We start from the raw sequence: 23,917 nt of genomic DNA, 5'->3' as shown, positions 1-23,917 counted from the left end.
GGATCCAGCTTCACCCTGCCTGACCCCTGGACGAGCTGCCTGTGGCCCTGTCCTGCTCCCTGTTGGGGCCCTGTGGCCACACATTTCTGCCCCAGGCCTCATGCACTGCCCAGCTAGGCAGCAGCCCAAGGTCTGCCCAACTCCCTCCCTCCCTATGAGGGCCTCAATCTCTTCTCTCCCACTTACCTGCAGGAGCTACTCTCCAGGGTGCCTGGGGCTATGTGCATGTACATGCACTTGGTACTCCCTGCCTGACCATCCTCCTCCAACTCCCCTCAGCCCCCTGTAGGCTGGAACTTTGCAAGCCTGTGCTCAGTGAAAATTTGCACTATCTGTGGGTTTCTCTGCTAAAATGATAAATCTGTGTTTTCTTCCAGCAAATGGGTAAATCTGCATTTTACTCCATTTTTCTGGTCATCAGCAAAATCTTCCCAAAGAAATACAAAGTAGAAAATCTTCACATAAGACCTTGGAAACTGGAAACAAAGGAAAATTGACACAAAACACCCCTGCACTTCCAAAAAATATCACAGGCATCAAAAACTAGATGGTCTCAGGGTTGTAAGCATGATCAGCATGCAGTTCTTCAAAGCGGTTAGGAGTAATGGAGCCAAGAGTGAGGAAAGTGTCCATAGCAATGATTACTGTCATGTCCATGTCTGATGATGGTAGGAGGATGAAAGTACACTAAATGGAGTAAAAAAGGAGATCTCCACACTCGTGATGATTACGAAGCTGCCAAAGTTTGATGTTGATCATACAGAGCATGACAACATGAGATGGGCCTAGAGAGGGGCAAGGGCTTTGCCACTAGAAAGCTGTTCACACATGATTGATTTACGAGTATACAGAGCAATGAGAGGGAGTCCAGAAGACTGTGAAGTATATGGTATACCACCACATCCCTGGACTGCAGTGATCATTACCTCTGGTTCCATAAGGGACAGGCCTCATAGTCTACTGACACTCCTGAATGGTTTACAGGGAGTGCGGCTAGCAGAGCTGCCAGTTCCAAATTTTCCATTATAACATCATAGTCAGACGTGCCTCCCCCAGGGTGGGGCCGAATGTCACATACAAAGCTTTCAGAAGCCTTTCGGTTCTTCGAAAGCCAAGCAGGACAGATGGACATACTCTTGGAAGCCATCCAAAACAGTGTGTGTTAGAATGAGGTGCTGTTTAGAAGTGCCTGCTCTATGCAACACTGTGTTGCTTTGCTTCTAGCATTTGTATGCCATACAGAGCACAACGGAGTCCTTCAGCATCGTACTGATGCCATTGCCCTGACACCCCCCCCCCCCCATGCCCCAGGGGGAGAGAGAGCAGGGCAGACTATCAGTGTGTGCTCTCCTGCTTCCCTCCTCTGGAATGTCCCTCCTGCTGGGACCAGGGGACCCTGCCCCATGGGAGACTGGAGACACACACTTGCTGCCACTGCCTGAGCTAGGAGACCCCTACATCCATTGCCAGAGCCAGGATTTACCCATGCTTCCCTGCTGTAACTAGGATTCTCGTTCTTTGGATCCCAAACCCTGCCAAACCCTCTGTGTCTTGTTTTCCGGTTCTGTTCCCCCCTGGGGGAGGCAGGTGTTATGGGAAACACTTGGGAAAAGTAGAGGCAGAGCAGCACAGCTAGAGGAGCAGAGCTGCAGCCTGGAGAGAAAACCAGAAACCAGTTTACAAATGTCCCTAGACAGAAGCATCTGCAGTATACTTGGACCAATTCCAAATAAAACGGTTACCTTTTTGGGATCACACTGATGCTGCAATGCCACTAGTGGGTGGTAGAGTACCCAGACCATCATGCTTTCCAGAGGGCAGTAGGGGGGGATGTAGCCCTGTGCTTATGGTTCCCAGAGGGCTGCATGGTTTGGGGCCTGCCTAAGATCTCTGCAGCTTTTCAATTCCTGCCTTGAAAGTGCTATCAAGTTCAGCTCCCTGCTGGAGACCCTGCGCTTCAGGGTGCCATGCTCATTTGGAGCAAAGGCACTGACTGGCCTTTTCTTGAGAGATACTGAAGAGTCTACAGACTTTGAGCAGAAAATCTCAAATGAAATGAAATGTTTCTGTACAAGAGCACAGAAAAACATATTATTTATATCAGATTCTCTTTAGATTGTCTCAGAGGAATCATTGCATCTAAAAAAGTCCTTACCACTTTGCTTGCTATCTTGCTTAGAAATTACAGCGTATTTTGATCCAATGCAAGGCTTAACTAGTCCCTCCAACATTCACACTAGCATATAAACCAGTTACGTTGACACAAGCCCGTTATGGTCATTAGACTGACTCTGTTCTTTGTTGTGTATTCTTAAAAACTGCTTTGGTTGCAGCAAAAGCATCCATCAGATTGCCACTAGTTGTCATTGGGACCCCTCTAATGCCCAGTTCTCTTTTCAGTCTTCCACAATGTTTAGGTATCATTCTCACTCTAAATTTGAATTGGGTCACATGTTACTTGATGCCCTTTTTCAAACCATGTGCCTTGCCAGGAAAATCCAAGGTACATGCCTTAGGAATGTGTGTGTGTGTGTGGGGGGGGGGGCACGCATGTATAATTTTAAATTATCCAGATAACTTGCAGTTTGTAGTGACTGGCCTTAAGGAGAGATGATCTTCCAGCCCAAAGCTAAATGAGTTGAGAAATACAGTACTAAAAATTATTACAACTCACCGGGTCTTACAAGTCCTTGAAACTGCCAAGGTACATTTTATTAGCTCTGAGGCTTCTTCCAAAGGTGCACGCTGACCACAGTTCCTCTATCAGAGGAACTTGCACAGCGGCAATTTGGCACTCAGGCCCTACTTTACATAGCTTTATTGGTTATTAGACTTTGAGGTCTGTTGTCCAATTCAAGAATGCAGAACTCCAGTCAAGTCATTAGCAGAGCATCCCCTCTTCTACTTTCTTTATAGCTGTCACCTCTCCCTCACTGCTTGCAAAACCTAGTATCAGTTTTAAAAGAAACAGAAGGGACTGAAGTCTGTAGTATTGCATGTCTGTGTAATCTGGGATGGAGCATCCAGTGGCTTTTGCCTTTCTAGAGGGTCCCGGCCTTGTTGAAAAGTGCAGGAATTTCCCAAGAGTGTGGCTGGTACCAGTGATTTATTGCAGGGACTTGAGCTGCAGGTAAGCAGCACTGTTGGGCAATTAATCTTTATTTTAATGTTGCTGTTTCAAAGTTACAGTAATGTAAGTGAGGATGTTGGTCACATCTTTTGAGAAGAGCCCATGTAAAAGTGGCATACACTCATCCAATAGATTGGCTACCTGTGTATATTCAGATTTATATCTGTTTACTTCAGAGAGAAAAAAGGGTTTTTACTTGTCTTTAGCCCTGCAGAGCTGATGTAGGAGGAGTAAGCAGGATTCTGCTCAGGCTTGTGCATTGACTGAAATGTTAGCAAGGTTAATGTTCCTGCTTGCAGTTAGTTGAGTTTTATGGTTCAAGTCCTTTGCTGTTGCATAGGTTGCAGTTATACAAAATAGAATTGATTTCCTTCTTTTTTTGGAGGAGGAAGAGGTGGAAAATGGAATGCTATATATGTTACTTGGTCAAGTATTCCGAAGTTCAGAAACAGCAAGTTTCTCTGGAAAGAAAAAATATACAAATAGAAATGCCAAGATGTTATGCACTTGGCTTTGAAACTTTGAGTATAGGTACCTAAGCAAATTCCTGTCAGGCAAACAAGAGTAGGGATTTACAGTGCATCAGCTGTTCCTTGGTGGTTGCCCATGTACATGCTGTCACCCAGTGGTTAACGGTGAGTCTGCGAGAGCATGTCCCGTGAGGAAGCTTTCATTCACTGCCTGCAGCACATGGACAGTTCCCGTGGAGTAGCTATTGTGTGGTTAATCCTCACCATTATTTACATCATGGTATTTTGTTTTATGTGCCTGAGCCTTCAACTAGCAGGCCCTGGAGTACAGTGTTGCATAGAGCAGGGGTTCTCAACCTTTTCCTTCTGCCCCCCAGAGCCTGCTATAAAAACTCCATGACCCACCTGTGCCACAGCAACTGTTTTTCTGCATACCCCGTAGATTAAATTGATAGTTACACATACAGTGCATATTATAAAAAGAAAAGGCTAATATAGATACAAAAACTGACAATCAACTGAGACAAGGAGTCCTTTAATAAGGGCTAGGTGTTCTTTGGGGAAAAAAAGTATGTATTTGTATAGTTACAGAGTGCAACCTAATTCACAGGCACACAACAGCTGTGTATTAACGTTGTACTGGCAAACATAGCTTTGGCGTCTCCTAACTTTTGAGTGTTTTGAATTTGCAAGCTGAATATCACTGTGCAAATACAGCCATGCACGTGTGCAACATCTGTTCTTTTCAATAAAAGTGCAAAAGGAAAATTAAAATCAATGCTGCTAAAACCAAGGATGCCAAAAGGACTAAATTATGCAAAGTGATACCTGGCATGTGTCCACTAGGGTTGCAAAAAAAGTAAGCTAAGCCTTTAGCAAAGCTAAGACCATCTGAAATGGTTCATTCTGTGCTTACGCTGGTGGAGATTGATACATGCATACAAACCAGTGGGAGATACGCATGCTTTCCCCTAACAGATCTTAGGCAGAGGTTTACTTTGCTTGTCCAACCTCTTCATCTGTACACAGGCCTCTCTGTACAGCCAAGGATTCGGTGATTAAAAACACACCCAGTCTAGGAGGAAAAGTGGATATATTTAGTACTGTTTTCCTTTTAAAGCCCTCATCCCCAAGGCAGCCACAGGTATGCAGCAGGCCAACAACTGCTGGGTTACCTGATGCAGTGAAATGGTTTCCCTAAGCCACCCACAAACTGCCGAGGCATGTACAGCTTCATGCCACATGGGTGTGTTAATCCCACTTATCCCTGCCACTCCTAGGCAAAGCTGCTCTCAGCTACAATTACCACATCCCTGGGATGAGAAGAGCAGGGCTGCAGGCAGGTACAGGGGCTGTGGTTTTGTTTCCCCGCTCTTCCCCTGCTGCTTGCTGGTGTCCTGGGCACCAGAGAGCCAGGCAGCTTTGTAGCATCCCAGGGCTGCCTCCTAGTCCAGCTGGAGCAGGTGGCATTGTGGTGAGGGGCACTAGAGGCTTCGTACCTGCTGCCCCGAGCCCCAGACTCATGGCAGCAGCTGCCTGCTGGTGAAGGGCCCCACTGCTTACCAGCACCTGGCTCCTGGAGCAGCTGAGAGGCTGGGCTCTGTGCTGGACCCAAGTCAGCGGTGGCAGCGCTCGCAAGGACAAGCTCGGGCTTGGCCCAGGCCTCACAGCACTGGAGCAGTGGCTTGCGGTGCTGCACCACAAGACCTGTACAGTGAGTGCCCTCCCCGGGAGCCCTGTGTGCGGCCTCCTTCCATCTCTATCTTGAGGCCAGGGCCGGGCATAGAGACAGCCCAGCCGGCCCCAGGCAGCTGTCAAGGATCCAGCAAGAGGTGGGGGCCTGGCCTGAGGGGGCGAGTGGCACAGGGAGCTTCCGGCCAAAGCAGGATGCTGGTTAGGGAGCAGCACCCTCCTCTCCTGCCCTGGCTTTGAACTTGAAGCTGCTCACAGCCTTGAGGAAGCGTTCCCCCTACCCCTGGCCCCAGCCTGCACTGCCAGCAGCTGTGGGCCAACAAATCCACATACACAGCCAATCCCCCAAGTGCCCCCTTCCCGCTGGACATACAGTGCTGTGTGTCCTGAGCCTTGCCCCACCCTGCCCCGTGACACCCCAGCTGGGAATAGGCTAGTCCTTCCTGGCTGTAGGGCTTCAGGCAGCTCACCCGGATACTTGTGTGCTGGTGAACCTTCTGAAGCTTGCGAGCAGACGCCCACGTGAAAACCACTGGCACAGAGGGACAAACTTAGATGTCTGCTTTGAAATGCTCAGCCCAAGTCAAATCTCAAATGGCTGAAGGTGACAGCAAAATCATTTATAATAGCCCAGGCAAGCCTGTCATTATTTAGAAGGGAAAATTTCAAAAGCACTAATTGTTGATTGTCCAACTCTGATGTCATTGGTGTCAGTGAGCCAATGATGAACAGTTTTTGAAAATCCCACCCTAATTGTCCTTCTGGTTTGAAATGGTCTTGAATATTTCTGGACATTGCAACAATTGTAGTTTATCACTGGTGCCAGCCTTCAAAAGAATGGTGACTAATTGTTATTAGCAAATTTGCAGCAAGAGAGACAAAAGTTTATGTAGAGAAAGAAACAGTGAGAAATTCTGCATGGATAGGATTATGGGTATTTTTTGTGGTTTGCACTAAATTCTTCATGAGTAGAACAAACATTTTCTTGTTTTTATTTTTCTAATGCAGCATTCTACTAAAATGTTAAGGTAAGTTGAAAAGTACTTAAAATTCTGTGCTCGGTGTCTGTTAAACTGTTTGTTTTGCATGGTTTAACTTTATATATTTTGGGGAAAAATAAGTGTCAGATCAAAAAAAAGAATTTGGGGCTCTTGGTATCTTGTTGGATCTGGTCCTAAGATATTAACTCAGTGAACATTATGACATTGCTTTTGTCAGCCAAAGAGAACTTGAGCTAAGCAAATTTGTCTCATGTTAATTTAATGCAAGGAAATGGAGTTTTCACAACCCTTTTCACATCTGTTCCAGTTTTGGACAGGGCACTGGTAATTTTACGCATGAATGATCTCAGGACTAGATTTTCACATCATTCATTTTGTCTGCAATGTAAGGATGCAGGTACAGATCAGTTCTTTGAGATGTTTGGTCCCCTTTTGTATCCCAGAATCAGGTTCTTTAGCCTTTAAAAGGCCTACATTGGGGATATCAAGTGAAATTGGTTTATGTCTAAATTCACAAAATAAGAGGCCAACTTAGAGCCAGACTGAAATATTGGCTCTACACGTTTAGAAGTATGTCTGCACAGCAGAGGCACCTGCGCATGGGACACACACATCAGAGAATGTTTTGTGATGCATCATAGGAACAGGCACAGTGTGATATATATTAATCTGAACTGAAGTTTGAGTAGAATCATAGGGTTGGAAGAAATCTTGAGGACCATCTGGCCCAGCCCTTTCAGTTAATATTGTATAGCATACGAGTACATACAGTCTTATGTGTGTATGCAGCAGTGGTGTTATTGTTACTTTAAAATGAAAGAAGAATGTCTTGTATTCAAAAGCTTGTCTAACTCTATCCCAGCTGTACAATTGGTCCAATAAAAGATATCATCATAAGAAATTCTTGCCTCTCTTCTAACATAAAAGGTTATTTAAAATTATGCTGTTCAGAGAACCCACATTCTGAAGGGTGCCTTTATTTCATGTCTCGTTGTTCACGGGTTCATAAACACTTGTTTATTATAAGGAATTTCCTCATACACCCTGGGTAGGATAATATGTTAACTCATCTCTTTAAAGTTAGAACATGAATCCAGTTCCTTGTAAAATATTAAGTTTATTAAGTTTCAATTTGCAGTTTCACGCAGACACAACATAATGTGTCACCTAGCAGGCTGAAGGGTTCGAATGCACGTGTTAACTTAGATGGGAAGACCGTCATTGCAATGTTTCATAGAGCATGTGTACAGAATAGATATTACACATATCAAGTGTCTTAGGGGATTCTTGGGGGAATGTCACTCAATGGTGAGACGGTTGCCAATAAAATATGCCCTGTCCACTCCTGCTGTGGCATACCAGAGATCAGCAAGTAGGCAGATCAAGAGCTCTGGAGCAGCTGCCCATTCACAAGCTTGAGCACTACCCCTGGAAGTCCATTTGTCTTACTTGAGTGTATCAGAGCCCACCAATAAGAGTGGGGGGGTGTGACTCTTTTTTCAGTGTCAGTCCCAAGTCTGTGAAGGTGGCCACATCAACATGCCCTTAGGGATTGCTTTGCTTGGAATGGAAGTGAAGACCTCAGACTGTCTGAGTGAGTGATGGCAGGGACGAGTACCTGACTAAGGTGATCTCTTCCACTTAGATTCAATTCCTGGCAACACAATTTGAATGCTAAACATGATAATGAATAGTGCCATCAGTTCTGAAGACAAGACTAAAAGTAGGATTAACAGTGTATTATTTCAGAGGGGTGATTAACTTTTATAAGTCCGAATAACTTTAATTTGATAATTGCTTATGTAGGGTATGAACATTGTGCAGAAATGTTCATTCTTTTTTGTATGTCCATGGCATTTCAAGCTTGCTTCACTTTATTCTCCTGTTTTTTGTATGGTTCTTTCCCAGTGTTATAAATGGAATTTTCTATTTTATCTTTGATTGAACTACAATAATTTATAGAAGGGCTGAAATTAGTCCAATGTAACTGCCTTCACACCAAGCAGATCTCTCTTAAATATAACATGAGGGTGACACCTGATCAAATAGGAAACAGAAATCAAAAATTCACTTTTTTTTGTTTGGTTTGGTTTGTCTTAACTTAATTAACTGTGTTAATGCACTTATGAAAACAGATAACAAGCATTTCTGGAGAAGAGTTTGAGCCATATATGAGGCTAGAACTATTTTGTTGCAAATGAAGGATCAAGTCATGTCAGTACCGAGGCCTCTGGGACCATTGGGGCATCTTAGATGCTATAACAACTCTCCTAGGTTACTTGAGTTGCTTTGCATCATTGGTGATTCTTCGGGCAGAGTGACCTGGTGGGCCCATCTCCTCTCCCAGTATGGATGGCCATTAGCTCACAGTGAGCTCATCCTCCCTTTGACATGTCTTGCTTTTAGTTCTGCTGGGTGTCCACAAACCCTCCTCACCCAGGCTAGCCCAGGTGGGGGTGCTGGGTTAGTTTCCGGCAACTCAACCATGGAACAGGCTGAACTTGTTTACATGGTACCATATAACCTGACAGAAGAGTGAAGGATATATTTTAAAATATATTATGATAGTATTTTCCATTGTACGCAATGGATTTTGATATCTTTAATGTTATGACCCAAAGAAGAATGACTTGCATTCAAAAGCTTGTCATACTCTATTCCAAATGTATACAGTAGGTCTAATAAATGATATCACCTTACAAAATCATTGCTTCTTTGTAAATATGGGACATGGTAATATGAACGTAATGTAGGCATTAAGCTTTTGTTGGTTTATAGACCTTGTTTAGTTTCATGTAAATTTACATTTTTGAATGGTTAGAGCTATGCAAGACAAGGTTCTTTGGGTAAATCCGATATCTTTTATTAGACTGACTCAAATAGTTCAAAATTCTTCTTGGCAACATTTCTGGCACAAATGCCCTTCGTCAGGCTGAAGAAGCACCTTGCAAAACACTTGTAACTCTTAAATGATCATGACTTCCTGCCTCAGTATATATTTCCAAGTCCAGTTTTATCTTGAATAATTAAAAAATTGCAAGCTTTTATTGATTTATCTTAGTGGTTTGTTGTCAGTTTTTTAAAAATATTGTAATTATTCAGTTGTAAAATGGACCTGAATTTAAGATGCCCCCCAGTTAGATTCTATATATATAGAAAATTTATAAATTTGTTATAATTTTCCATGTATAGAATCTGATTATTATTAAATCTTTAATTCATCACCCCCTGTGGCTGCATGGGGACAGGCAGTGGGGGGTCAGGTGGTGTGGTGAGGTCAAGCATCTTGCCCCCTGCTTGGGCCTGCCCCCTGCCTGTCCCCCTGCAGCTGTGGGCCCCCTACTTCCCACTCTGCCTCTGCTCCATGTCCTGTCACTCGTCCCGTGGGCTGTGCTCCCCACTTGCTCTCCCAGGCTTTGCTCCCTCCTCCCCCTGCTTGCTCTGTATTGGCAGGCTCTATCCCTGTTCTATACAGCTCAGCTCCCAAAGCAGCTGTGCCAGCTGTGCACCACTGCTAAACAGCTGGACGGGGGCTGTGCTCAGTGCTTCAGGCTGCAGCATGCCCAGAGCCTGCCAGTGCAGAGCAAGAGTAAGGGGAGAGAGAGGGGGGCAGGCTGGGGAGCAGCGGGCATGGGGGGTGGCGAGGGATGAGGAGGAGGGACAGCTGCAGCTGTGGCCATGACCCAGGTAGAGGCTGGAGCCCAAGCCCCAGTAGCCACCTGCCTCCCTCCACAATTGTACTCAGTTCTCAGATGGGGAGTTGCCTTCCCCCATTAAATGGGAGGGGGCAACCTCATCTTAGAATCAAGTAAATATTATATTGTTCAATCTTATATTGTAACTGTGATGCCCGGTTTCATCACATTAAGAAGGACCAGGTTCAATATGAGGTGTAGGGTTCTTGTTATAAAAAGTATTTCGAGTTACAGTCTAAAATCTTGTCCACTTGAAGGTTTTAAGAACTGAAACCTGAATTATGGTTCCCATGGAGGGGTTTCTTCCCCATTCTTGAGAGAGATGAAAATCTTTAAGAATATGAAGAATGTGCTTTTTGCTTGGAGAATGCAATAAACACCTATTTTAATTTTCAGATAGCAAAATGAACAAATTCAGAAAAAAATGTATGACTGATGTGGCAAATTCTCTTACTTGGTTGCATTAATGACTAAGTTGGCTGTAGGCCCAAATTCTTGTTCAGATGCACCCTCCTAAATCTCACTTGTGAATCCAGCTGGATACTGGCAATCCAAGTAAATGCCTGCTATCCTTGTCTGTCAGGGCTGGACCTGCCCAGTGAAGTTAGTCCCAGTCCAGTCTGCTGAAGTCAATGCCAGGAGTGAGGTTGTGGTTCAGGAAAGTTAGTCAGGGCTCTGCTGCTGGCCGCTGATTTAGTAAAGCCAGCTCAGGACAGGATGCTTCTTCCTTCCCCCTTGGGCATGCTGAAGGATATGAAGCAACACAGGCGTATCTACTGTATTTGACACTGATGGTTTAAAGAATCTTTTTTGTCATACTTAGCTGAAGAATAGAGGAATGGCAAATCATTGTTTTGATTACAACCCTCCGAATGACCATGAAGTTACAGGACACAGAATCATATTGTACCCATGTCACGGAATGGGACAAAACCAGGTAAGGTTTGTCTTTCACTGTAGCTCCCACTAATGCTATGTTACATGCTAATGTGTTGTATATTATAATGCACAATCTCTCGCACAGCCCTCTCCTTGGCTGTCAAGCTTCCTCTGAAATGGATAGAACCTAGCTCCTTTCTTTGCTACAAAGGTTAGCACAGGCCTCAGTGAGGTAGATATTCTTAACAAAGCAAGGTGTTCCCGAAAAAACAGAAAATATAATTTGGCTCTTTTTGTGCGGGAATGCAGTGTGCTTACCATAAATTAACAATTACAGCTATTTAGTCTCTCTGTTAGTCATATCATTGAAATAATGTGCAGCTATCTTAAATTTATGGTAAAAGTGTCCTTAACCTGTTGTCAGATCTTTAAAACAAGTGTGGAACGCTTTTCTATTTGGAATGTCTACTTTTGTCAAAATCTAAACCTTAATTTGACAAGAAATTGAAACTTTGTAATTCCTTAGTTCAGCAGCATCAAAAAAATTACTATCTTTTGAAACAGTATTAGTTCTATTTCCATATTAGAATATTTGATAACATTATAATACAAATTTTATTTATTGTTTGACCTTTTAGCAAAATGCCGTAATTTTATTATTTGGAATCAACTTATTTTGGAATTTTCATTCTGCAGAAATTTTAAACTTTTGTTCTGATTCACCCTGATTTTTTTTAAGTTAGAATTTCCCACAAAATGAAAATGCCATTTTCTAACCAGTTCCAGTTAACAACTGCAAAGTGCAGTAGCATTTCTGGAAGCTTATGGATACCTAGAACATTTGGTCCTTCAGCATTCAGTTTAGTACTTTTTCCATACCTTTGAATGACATACCTTGCCCTTTTCTACTTCAGAAAATGTTGTAAATGTTAACTTTTGGATCCACTTTGCAATTCTGTTTCAGGTAGATTTGCCTCCATAAAGTCCCCCTCTTACTTTTTAAAACTGTTGTTACAAACAGTTCTTTGTTTGTTCTGAACTGACATTCAACCTGTTTTTTTAACACTGGGACAACTATACTACTGTTAATGTAGACAAATATTTCTATTCTGTTGTTGTGAGTAAAACTCTTGTCTTACCCTATCTACCAAATGTAATCTAAAATGGTTTAAGCATACATTTTAGTTTTCTAAAATGATTTACAAACGTCATAGATACAGATAAATCTTTAAACTTCCTCTGTCCTCCTTGCTGAATTCCAGAGTTGGGCAAAAATCCATGATAAATATCACAGTAATTCTAGGGAAGGTCTAGTATCCTGGCAGATTTCTGGTACCCCTGTCATTATCATTACACTGTTTTCAGTGTTCGTTGGCACAGAATCTGAGATACTCAAGAACCCACTCAAAACTCCATTGTAGAATATTGTATGATAAGCCAACCCATTAAACTGCTTTTACGAAAGGCTTGAACATATTGAAAAGCAGTTTACCTACTTTGCTGAGAACAATATCTTAGAAGTTCATATATTGAGATGCATGTTTTATAAATTTGAATTAGATGTATGTTTTTGATTGGGCTCAACATTTGCACTTTTCAGTAGATACATTCTAAAATGAAAGCAACAGTCTGTGTGACTTTGATTAAAATGCAATGATTTTTACAATCTGAAGTGATTTTAAGTTCTTCACTTTAAGGAACCATATTTTCCTGCATGTTTATAGAGCACTTGGCATATTGTGCATGCTGCTAGGAACACATATTGTATGCTGACAGTGCTACTGTAGGACTGATTTTTTTTTTCCTTAAAAATTAGGCAGTTGGTAACAGTTAAGGCTCCTGTAACAAAAACTGTCATCAGAATTTCTCTCTACAGCAGCAACTCTGAGTGAACTTTATTTGTATGTTGATAGGTGGAAACCTATTTTCACCATGTACTTTATCCTAATAAAATGCTTTTTGGTTTATATACTTCACAAGTAAAATTGTTGTCCATTATTTCTTCTCTTGGGTTTACAGTTTTTTGAATACACATCTCATAATGAAATACGTTATAATACCCGGCAGCCTGAAGCCTGTGCTGCAGTTGAGTCAGGAACAGACTATTTGACAATGCACTTGTGTCAAGACAACACACAAAACATTCCTGAAAACCAGAAATTTGTTTTCAAAGAGGTAAGCATGCCTGTTTTGACTTTTGCTATTTGTTCATGTCAGCGCACACCGTAAGTAATTCAGTATTTGGAGGGAGATTTTATGTCAAAAAGGCTTAGTTTTTAGTATGTGTTTAGTTCCTTGGCTTTAAATATTACCTTGTTTGTTCCTTGAACAGCTATGTAGTAGCAGCACACAGGGAATATTGTTATCTGTCTTCCTAGCCTTGAAAGGAATTGCCAGTGGCTTAAGCCACCCTTCTTCAAGCCTCAAGGAAATTATTGTGGATACCTCTCTAACCTGTTGCTAATGATCCTTTTTGGATTATTTAGTTATAGTCTCTTTCTGATACCTCAGTCTGATGATAGTCATAGGTGCTTGTATTCTTGCCCAATAACTCTTAAAGCAACTAAAATTCAACTTTCTTCACCCTGCATGTGACTGCCCTTCCTCCTAGGAGCAGCGAGGAATTTGAGATGTGGAACAAATTAGAGTTTAAACAGCCACAGAAGGTGACAAGCTCTTTGGTATAGTCCACCAGGAGGGGATGACTGCGTGGGAAGGCAACTTCGTAAAGACTGTCAAATTCATGCCTTTATAGATCTTCCCTCTGTACATACACATCCCTACCTTCTCATTCCCCTTGTCTCCTCTTCTTCCTCATACTGTGCCACTCCTTCCATCTCAGTTTTGCATCCCATATTGCAAAACCTGAACTTCCATTACCAAACTGCTCCCATCTCTGCCCATTCTACCTGCATTTTTCCATATCCCAAGGTTGCTGTCATGGTGTTCACCATAGAGGATGGAATGGAGATTTAAAAGGCTATCTAAAGTACAGATAGCTACTTCCTTTCCCCCAAAAAATCACGGATGGCCTCTTCCCAAACAACATCACAATGTGGCTTGCATTGAAAATTACCTGTACTTTGCCACCTTAACCTCTGGCAAAGTATTGTTGCCCAGCCCATTGAAAAGGAGCCCTCAACCCCACTTTTCACCCCCAGGCCTGGGGAAGGAGCATTTTGATGAGTGTGAAGATTCTATAAAATGTACTTCCCCCGACACTCATGTTTATACTTTCACCTAATCAGGGGAAGTGTTCAGAGGTATGGAGCACAAGCATAAATGTAGCGCTTGGTCTTGGAAGACATATTTAAGAGTCGTTATTCACACAAACCATACTGCCTAAGTGACCTGAATCTGTTCTATGAGTGAAAACTGATTAAGCAGAAAACAACTGGGTGGATAGAGTTCTTGAGTGTCTTTACTGGAATAAAGAAAAATATTCTATAATGTGTGCAAGTGAAACAGAAAAAAAGTCTAGGGATTGCTTTATTGCTATCAATTTGATTTGATGTTGAAGGTGCTGAGACTGTAAGTGTTGGATAGCAGTGAAAAGCCCTAAGAAAAATAAGCAAACTGTAATTCACTAATAGTAGTGAAATTAATAGTTTCAGTAATAGAGCTAATGTGCACTTAAAGGCCATGATCCTATTATAGGATAAGAAAGTAAAATTTAAAATACTGGCTTTTTTAAATGTATATTCTTCATTTTTTTAATGCTTTTTTCATCTATTTCTTTCAAGGTCATGAGTGTGCTGGTCCCAAGAGGACACATATTGAATATATCCCAAACACTTTAGGGTAGAAAGATTTGATTTGTCATTATGTGAAATAAGTCTGCCTAGTACCATTCATAAGTCTTAATTTAAAAAAACAACTTAATTGAGTTTCAACATATAAAATCCTCAGCAAATCTGTTGAATTTATCATATTGTTACTTCTCTTTGCAGCTTTATGCTGGTTCTCCAGCTTTTGTTGCATTAAATTCCTGGTCACCCATTTCAAGGCTTTCTGCAGATCTGCCCCTTCCTGTTTAATATCCTTTTTTGATGCAACTTCCTCCCACAAACATGTAGTAGTAGTAATAAGTTTTTACTGGAGGGTGCTTCATCAAAAAGTTTAGCCAACTGGATAATGTAATATCATTGAGGAAGACTGTGATCCCGTAGCCTAGCACAACTACAGAACAAAAAGAACTTGCCTCAAATAACTTAAAATGAAGTTAAAAGAAGTGTTTTGATACCTAGAAAATGGAATTTTCCCAGTAATCTCATCTTTAGATGCTGATTGTTTCTTATATCAAAGGGGGTGGAGCAGTAATAGATATGAGCAGACAGATAAGGAAGTGTACAGTGAAACAATTGCACAGTTACCTGACAGCGCTCTCCTCTCCTTGGCAACAATAAAAATCTTGACTTCTAAGAAAGACTTAAAAAATAAATAACAAGTTAGTTTTATGAATGCTTATGGAGGATCTCTACATGAGGACCAGCCTAGGATAAAGCACAGTTACTCATGTACAGATTTAACAAGTGGGTGACAAAGACTGATGCTGTGGGTCTGTTGAGGTTGGTGTCAGCCTCAGTGGTGAATGAGAGTTGAATAAGAGGGTACAGGTAGGCCAGCAAGGTCACGATTATCAAGACCAGTATTTTTTGTTTGATGCATATAAGGCATGATGTGGTCTGGACATTATCTTTGTAGCATTGTCTTGAATGGATGTGAGCAGGCACAATTGCATTTGTCAAAGGGACGGGAAAGCAAGGTAATATAAATGACATGATGTGAGAGCCTGGGCAGAAGTTACAGTTGCATGGACAGATATAGAATGATATGGCTTGGGAATGTTGTGAAGAAAGAATCAGTAACACTTTTTCAGCTGTGACGTGAGGACACAGAAAGAGATCTGAGTAAAAATGATACTTAGGTTATGGTGCTGAGTGACAGGCAGGATGGACTTATGGTCCACAGTGGTGGAGAAAAAGGGTAACAGGAATGCCTTGGAAGAAAAACTTAGAGATCTGCTTTATCTGTAGTGAGTGAGTGGATGGTTATTCTGGGTTGGACTGAAGGATGCAGACCTGGAGTGGGGAGAGAGAGCTGTGAGCCATCCAGGTAGTGATGATAGTGGAAATTGTGCTGGTCAATGAGATTATCCAGAGATGAGATAAAAAGAAGAGAAAGTGAACAAGGACAGAGCCTTGTGGAATTGCCACAGAAAGCTGGAGAGGAATAAGAAGGATCCTGAGAGAGCTAGAAGATGATGCTAGGGAGGACAGAGGCACACTAGTGAAGAGAGAACATGAGTTCAAGAAGAGGAGTTCAAAGGCAGATTAGAAAGTCAGAAGGGATAAGGACAAGGTGCTGATTCTGAGCTTTGGCTAGAAAATAGTGGAGACTTTTGAGGAGAGCAGTTTCTGTGTAAGGTGCAGAAGCTAAATTGAAAAGAGTCTGTGACAATTGAAGGAGGAACTCCAAACAATGATTTTAAATAGCTCTTTTAAAGAGAGTAGAGATGGAAGGGAGATGAGAAGATAGTTGGAGGGGCAAGTGAGTTCTTCTAAGGTGACATTATAGGTGAGGTGTGGGTTTTTTTAAGATGGGGATGCTAATGCTTATTTGTTGGTCTGAGGATAGAGACAGACTAAGAAAGATATAGGGAGGAGCTGAGAGGGAGTACAAGAGAGATCAGGGGAGAGGTTACTGGGAAAACCAAAATATTTAGAGACAGCAAACAGGAAGAAGCTTGGTTCTGTGACTAGGGTGTAGGAATAGAGGGAGGGAAGATAAACCAGGAGGAGCAGAAGGTCATGTTTGGCTAATTTTCCTTTCAAAGAGATTGGTAAGATCCTGTGGAGAGACCATCTTTAGCCAAAAAAAATGAAGAAATAAAATGGAGGAGAGAAGAGCTTACAGTCACTACCAGGGCAAAATGGGGATCGGCTGTTGCATTTCTGTTTGCTTGTTGCTTGTGCGTGATGTGACAAGATTAAAGGCAAAGTTTTACAAACTGTGGGGGCATAATTGTTGCATTTTCCTGTTGAGTTGTGTGTTGATTTTTCTAGGTATTTTACATTTGGGCATTGGCTGTTCATCTTTTTTGTGACACAAAGTAATGTTTGTGTTAATATTCTGATCTGTCATTCCTGCTTGGGGACAACTGGGAAAGTCCCTTCGGAGTCAAAGGCAGACTTCTACTGAAACCAGTGCTTAATTTAAACTCAGGATGTGCAGAGCCACTGAAGTCAGTGAGAGACTTTTCATAGACTCTAATGCGCTTTGAATCTGGCCCTAAGTGAATAAGGACTAAAATGAAGGAAAGAGACTCTCAAACACACACAAATGTTACGATGTAGTATGGCAAATATTTGTCTTCCATTAAATTGTACATGGTGGCTTATTTTCTAATTCAGAGAATTTTTGCATTTTGCAATCGGCAGCTTAATTTTAGGTCTAAGAGGCTAAACATAATTTCTTACATACATTAAAAATTCCCCTTAGAATCTGCATACAGAGGGGGCTTGAGAGAGCTCATAGCTAAACCAGTGGGAATACCAAACACAGGGCTTGCAGGAACAGACCTTTTATAAGAGGAAACTGTAGTTAAACAGTATATTTTTTCCTTTCTTTCCCTTACCAAGGAGATCTGTTCAGGAGCACTTTAATTTGCATCGTTTGCTGTAATGTCTGCTTTTTATATTTTTTTAAAATGACATTCTCTTTGATATAAGAGACAATCAGCATCTAAAGATGAGATTACTGGGAAAATTCCATATTCTAGGTAGCAAAACACTCTCCCTTTTCAATCTCCAAGTTTCAGGTGGATCACCTCTAATGAGGAAAGTTGGCCTAAATTCTAGCATATAGAAACTAGACACCTAAGAAATGAAAATGCTGTGAGTTCATTAAACCAATGGCAGCCCAGTAATATTACATCTCTCTGTGTGTACATTATTAGAGAATTGATGAAAATTTGAATATATCCTTTGCTGTTCATGATGAGGTGTTAAAGTGTTATTGTTATTGCTGAGTAGGAGACAGTTTTGCTTGTCCTGAAGAACTGTTTTGTGATTTCAGAAATTTTCCTTTCTGTGTCAGAACAAAATGGAGACCTATCTGAGCTTTCCACAAGAAAACCCAAAATAGCCATTCTTTTGCTCTCTTTCCTGTTGAAACTGTTTTAATTGATATAAATAATTTAAAGCAGTGCACTGGGGGCTTGAACTTAAACCTCTGACATCTTTCCCACAAAAAGTTTTGATGTTGACAAATCAGTTTTTTCTGAGAAATAATGTTTGTTAAAAATGTCCTGACCATTCATAATCAGTACTTAGTTCTGTGTCTTTTATAGCACTTACCTAAAACTACATTTATGTCTGTTGCAATGTATCTTTCCTTGGTGGGGGCAGGAGGAGGAGGGAGAGCAGGGGGGAGAAGGTGCAAAATCATGCTTTTGGATCATGTACACATTTATCAATAAGAAGAGAGCATAAAATGTATTTTGATAGAACTAATTTACCTTAGAAAGAGCATTTACTAGTAATTTGGGGTGATCCTGCATTGCTGAACTCATGATCACAAACCACTCGTGGCTTTAGAGGCCTGGAAAGCAAACCATACAAGGAAAGGCTGACAGATATGGGACTGTTCAGCCTATAAAAGAGAAGAGGTCGGGGGGATTTGGTGGCAGCTTACAGATATAACAAGGGAGAGCAGCAGGGGCTAGGCAAACAACTGTTCACCAAAGCACCCCAGGGGAAAACCAGGAGCAATGGTCATAAACTCCTAGAAGAAGGTTTCAGACTGGATATAAGGAAAAACTTCTTCACAATTTCGTGAGACCAGACTCTGGAACAGACTCCCAGCGGGGGTGGCACAGACACCCCACCTGGAGATCTTCAAAAGGAGGCTGGACCTTTCTGGGGTTATTTGAACCCAGCAAGGGGGCTGGACCCGATGACCTCATGAGGTCCCATCCAGCCCTAAACTTCTGTGAATCAAAAGCACCTTCAGTCTTCCAAACTGATTGGGCTGGCACAAACAGGCTGGTAGGGCACAAAGTGAATGGGAATTTAGATCTAGAGTAGGGAGTTTATTTCTTCACAACCAGGACATCTAAAGATGTGTAACATCTTTGTGTAATGAGAGAGAGTACCCATATGCAGAAGCTGTCCTTTAAAGAACCATTTACACTTAAGTGTAAGTTCTCTTCTCTGAAGAATTCTGCACATTCCCACTCATGTGAGACTAGCTAGGAGTGCAGCTAAAGCAGTGGTAGCCAACTTTTTTAGCTGGCATACCACAAGTGAGCCCTGACCCTCCTCTAGTGCTACACTGATTCCCTGCCCCTGTCCTGAGATATACCCAATAGAGATGGTGCCTTAGGGTGCTGGAATGGGGCTCACATGCATCACAGCAGCTTCCTGTGCCGTTTGTGGCACAGGTTAATCACCCTTGAGTTAAAGGATGAGCAGAATAGTTCTCAGTTAAATAAAGAGGTAATAAACCTGTATTCAACATAGTGTCACAGTGGAAAAAGGCTTGACTTCCTAAATACATGAGCATTATGAATTTTCCTGCATCAGCAGAGATGCACATGAATAGATGTGAGAGAGAAGAAGAGATGCATAGATATATAACAAGTAGCCCACGACTAGTGGAAATGGAACAAAGTTCCAGGAAAACCTGCTTTGATCTTAGAAACTAGACCTTAGCACCGATGACTCCGGTATTTTACAACCTTGTTGGAGCCAAGTGAGGTTTGGCAGCAACTCAGAACAGCTGGGTCTTGGAGTCTTATTCTGGGGAGAGGTCTGATTTCTTTGTCGTTGGGCATGATACTTTTTTTTGGAATTTGACTTCTTAGTAGGCAGTGCTTGTGCAATGGAGGTTGGCTTAACAAACTGGAAATAGTTGGCTCTTGGAGAATCCATGCAATGAGAAGGTCGAATCAGGGGCAGGCAATTATTTCAGGTGGACTGAACAACAGTCCCCAACAGGTCAGTGAATGAGGTTTGAGCTGTTGAGAGCCGCATGGGTAGCCCCACCCCCTTGACAGGTGCCCCACCGTCTTGGGACTGGAAGTCCCACTCTTCACCCCTGATCTTTGCCACCCGAAGTCCCTCCCCTTCCCCCTCTCCCCGAAATACTCCTTTTGGGAGAGGGGTTGCCATCTTAGAACCAGAAAACAACAAATTGTACACTAGTAGTAAAACACCTACTATAACATATTTTAATTTTATTACAAAAAATATTTTTGTCATGATTTGTATTTGTGTACTGTATATAGAGGTGATTGCATAATAATGCAACATTAATTTTTTTTAGTATTTTATATTGTGGGGTGTGTGGGGGGTATATGTGGTGCAGGTGTGTGTGTTTACGGTGGAGGGGTGTATGGTGAGTGCATGTGGAAGTTTGAGGGGGTATGGCCATATGGGGAGCATAGGGTATGTTGGGGGGTTGTGTGGCAGTTGTGGGGGGTGTGGGTGGGTGGGTTAGGACAGGCAGCACTGCGGGGCAGGGGGGTGTCTATGGGGTGTGGGGACCCCTCCACATGCTCCCCCCATGGCACAGGAGCAGGTGGGGGTGCTGGTGCCTGGCTCTGGGCAACACTGCACATCACAGCAAAGACTGCAGGCCCTGCCAGGCCATTTGCTTCCCTGGTACTCCCTGCACTCGCTGGGCGCTGGAGGAAAGCCCCAGGTGCTAGAGCTGGCTGCTTTCCCACCCCAGCCAGCTCCAGTGCCTGGGGCTTCCTTCGTGTGACCCACGAATGCCGGGAGCCCTGGGGAAACAAACAGCCTGGCGGGGGCTGCACTCCTTGCAGCGCTGGCCAGAGCCAAGCAGCAGTGCCAATCAGAGCGCCCTCCCTTGCTGCTGCTGCTCCCACTGCCTGCTAGGGGTGTGCGCCATGGGCTGGAGTGTGTGTGTGGTGTCCTCCCCCCTCCACACACACACATACACGTCCTGCCCATCAAAGCTCCACGCTGCTGCTGCTCAGGGTGTGGGCTCCGCGCTGTACCCAGCCCCACGCTCTGTGCTCCGGCTTCTCTGCCTGCTGCTCAGAGGGAGCTGGACTCTGGGGAAGCCTGCAGCAGCAGCCCTGGCCTGTGCTGGTGGGGCTGACCTTTCTGCCCATGAGGGGGGAGCGAGGCATAATAGGATATGTTGGAGGCATGTGTAGGTGCCTTGCTCCCACCCTCGGGGCAGAAGAGCTAGGCAGGGCACAATTCGCTGGGGGGGTCACCACAGGCTGGATGTAAGTGCCTGGTGGGCCAAATCCGGCCCGCTTTGCCTGCCCCAGTCTAAAGTTTCAGTGGATGTTCCTTGCTGACTGGCTGTGAAGGCGTGCCAGACCTTGCATTCTCCTGGGGGTTGCAGTGCTCTTAAGCAGAATAGGCGTCTAACTTCAAATATTTGGGGCAAGGAGCACACCAGGAATAGTGTGTACCTTTTCTCCTGAAAAGGAGGGGTAGGTTTTCTTAATAATTATACTTTTGGTATCTTTTAAAATTTATTTTTAGGTAATTTTAGCAAAAAGCTGAAGTTTGTCGTTGGAAAAAGTCATACTCTGGGGTCCTCTGTCTAGGCAGCATGAAAGGAATTAAAGAGTTTGAAGTATGCATTTTTTTTAAATAAAATTGGGCCCCAAACTCCATTGCTGTAAAGCAACATTAATACAGGCCCCAAAAAGATAGTTTTTGAGAAGGTTCTAGAAATTCTCAGTTTAAGCGACTTAGATTGCATGCAGAGGATACACACATGCATATGCGAAATACATACAAGTAGTACATCTTTATAAAAGCTTTCTGTTATAGCTTAAATATGGTAATATCTAAATATCTGTAGCTGCCATTTTAAGACTGTTGTACATCATTTTCTTTTCTTTTCTTTTTTTTTTTTGCAGGATGGTTCTCTGTTTCACGTACAAACCCAAAAGTGTGTACAGGCTGAGCCTGACTCTTACAATGGAAGTCCAGCGCCACTGTTACGACCATGTGCCAATTCAGAACACCAGAAATGGTTCTTTAAAGAAAGAAATTGATCCAGAGTAGGATGTCATCTTTACAGTCATCTACACTGTCTGGCTGAATAGGAAAATGTTAACTGAGTCAACATTTAGGCAAACTTTGAAAAAAATTATATAACTGCTATTTTTGTATGAAGAAAGATGTAACTCGTTTACAAGTTTTAAACTGTTTTCTGAAGTGCTTAAAAGCATCAAACACTAGGCACAGTGCATGTACTGTACTGCCGCAATCTACTCCCCCCACCCCCATTCTCTTTATTGGGCAGCTATATGAGTGTTTCTAAAATGCCTTATGTTCTTTTTCATAATTGAAAATATATTTTTTTAATCTACTGTGTGCAAGTAAAGAAATTAAAATAATCACGCTAATGTGATCTTCCAATAACTTGAAAGTGTTTATTTTTCTACTAAAACATTTTTATAGTTGTGCCATTTAACAGATATTAGCTGAGAATTCTTCTCCATGTTTAAATTCCAAAAACTAAAATTTAGGCTAAATTATGCCCTGAGGTGACTGACTGCAGCAGAGTTCACATGGCAGTTCGATGTGGGGTTGCACATACATATCTGAAGGCAGATCAGAACCTGATATTTGTGCACAGATAAGAATCTAGTTGCATGTAAGATTCATGTGTTTGACATTGATATTAATGTGCATTGACTGTTGTTAGCATTTTAAATGTTCACAGTACTTGAGTTCCCGGTAGGGCTTCATTAGGACAGCTTTGTAGTAACTGTTTACCCATCTTTCATCATTTAGAAATAAGGTAATGATATTTAGAAATGGCTTTGTAAGAAACTGATACAGGCTGTGTTCCTGCAGATGTTCTTGCCTACAAAGCTGTTAACTTTAAAAGGAAAATATGTGTGCACAGAGCCTGCAAGATCAGACTTGGTAGTAATTACTTTGCCAATGTAGGTTGAACTTAAGTTTTTATGAAATTAGATTAAAAATTCATACCTCTCATTTTCACTGACAATGACTATTTAAGACAAATTTTTATAACTAAAATGAAAAATTTAAACTTAATTCTAATCTGAAAGGTTGTCTTTGTGCTTATAATAAGATTTTTTCTAAGAATTCCTTTTCTGCTCAGGTCAATATATACATTCCTACTGAAAACTTGGGTTTTAATCAACATCCATATAAGATTCTGTCTTTTAAGGAGTATATGCATTGCCATCAGGCAGTTTAGTCTGTCTAGCCCTGTATTTTGTCTTTGATAGTGCTCAGTAATATGTGAGCTATAGGGAAAGTGTCTTTCTATGATATCTGGCAGTTAAAGGTGTGCTAATGTGCTGAAGCATGAAGGTTATGTTTTTTCCCCAAAACTCTTGATTTCATTTTCCTATCTTTACTGTTATGATTATGGATGTCCTCGTTATCCATATAAAATGCACAATCCTTTTTTGAGTCCCGTCAAACTCATGTCATCTTTGCATATTTATTTATATGATTTGGGGAAGTATACCCAGAGGGCATATGCTTGTAGGTTCTTCCAAGATCATTACAAAATCATGTATATTTGAATGTTTTTGTAAGCACCTTTACAATTCTGCCTCCATGGGTTGGGTTGGGTTGGGTAGATGAAACTCTTGTTAGATCTAATAAAATATTTTGTGAATTTATAGCGTGGTAGCTCTTTCTTTATACATGTTCTCTATTGTATGTGTTAATGGATCTTTAAAAAAAATTCCCTTTATCTTCTCAGCTCTGATCTTTCAATCTTTTCAGCACATGGAGAAATGGAACTGTCAGTAATTTACTCCTTTTAGTTAGTTTTCCTCAACTTCATAGTGATTTTATTCATCTCACAGTGGCAACTGTGTTCAGCTCTAAGAATAGCCATTTTGGTGGAGCCACAAATTAAAGCCAGTGTCATCACAAAAGAGCTGTTAAAACTAAAGTCATGCAGCAAAGGGGTGGTTTTTTTTGTTTATTCATGCTTCCCCCCAACTTACTTTAAATTAAATTACATCAGCCATTTTAATAAAAGGGCAGATATTCCTGTTCACAT

The 23,917-nt window shown here is 42.0% G+C and overlaps 1 protein-coding gene across 1 annotated transcript in view; it reads left to right on the top strand.

Moving 5' to 3' along the window:
* GALNT12 (polypeptide N-acetylgalactosaminyltransferase 12) overlaps positions 1–23,528 on the top strand; it is an 83,238-nt gene extending 59,710 nt beyond the window's left edge. Inside the window, exons 9-11 of the mRNA XM_019536696.1 lie at positions 10,812–10,925; positions 12,887–13,042; positions 21,777–23,528. Of these exons, the coding sequence (XP_019392241.1) occupies positions 10,812–10,925; positions 12,887–13,042; positions 21,777–21,914 (408 nt within the window). The 3' untranslated portion in view covers positions 21,915–23,528. The remainder of the gene's footprint in view (positions 1–10,811; positions 10,926–12,886; positions 13,043–21,776) is intronic.
* The last annotated feature ends 389 nt before the right edge of the window (positions 23,529–23,917 follow it).

The sequence above is a fragment of the Crocodylus porosus genome, unplaced genomic scaffold (assembly GCF_001723895.1).
Source record: "Crocodylus porosus isolate Cpor-Errol unplaced genomic scaffold, CroPor_comp1, whole genome shotgun sequence".
Classification (NCBI taxonomy): Eukaryota; Metazoa; Chordata; order Crocodylia; family Crocodylidae; genus Crocodylus; species Crocodylus porosus.
This window is presented reverse-complemented; position numbering and strand designations above follow the sequence as displayed.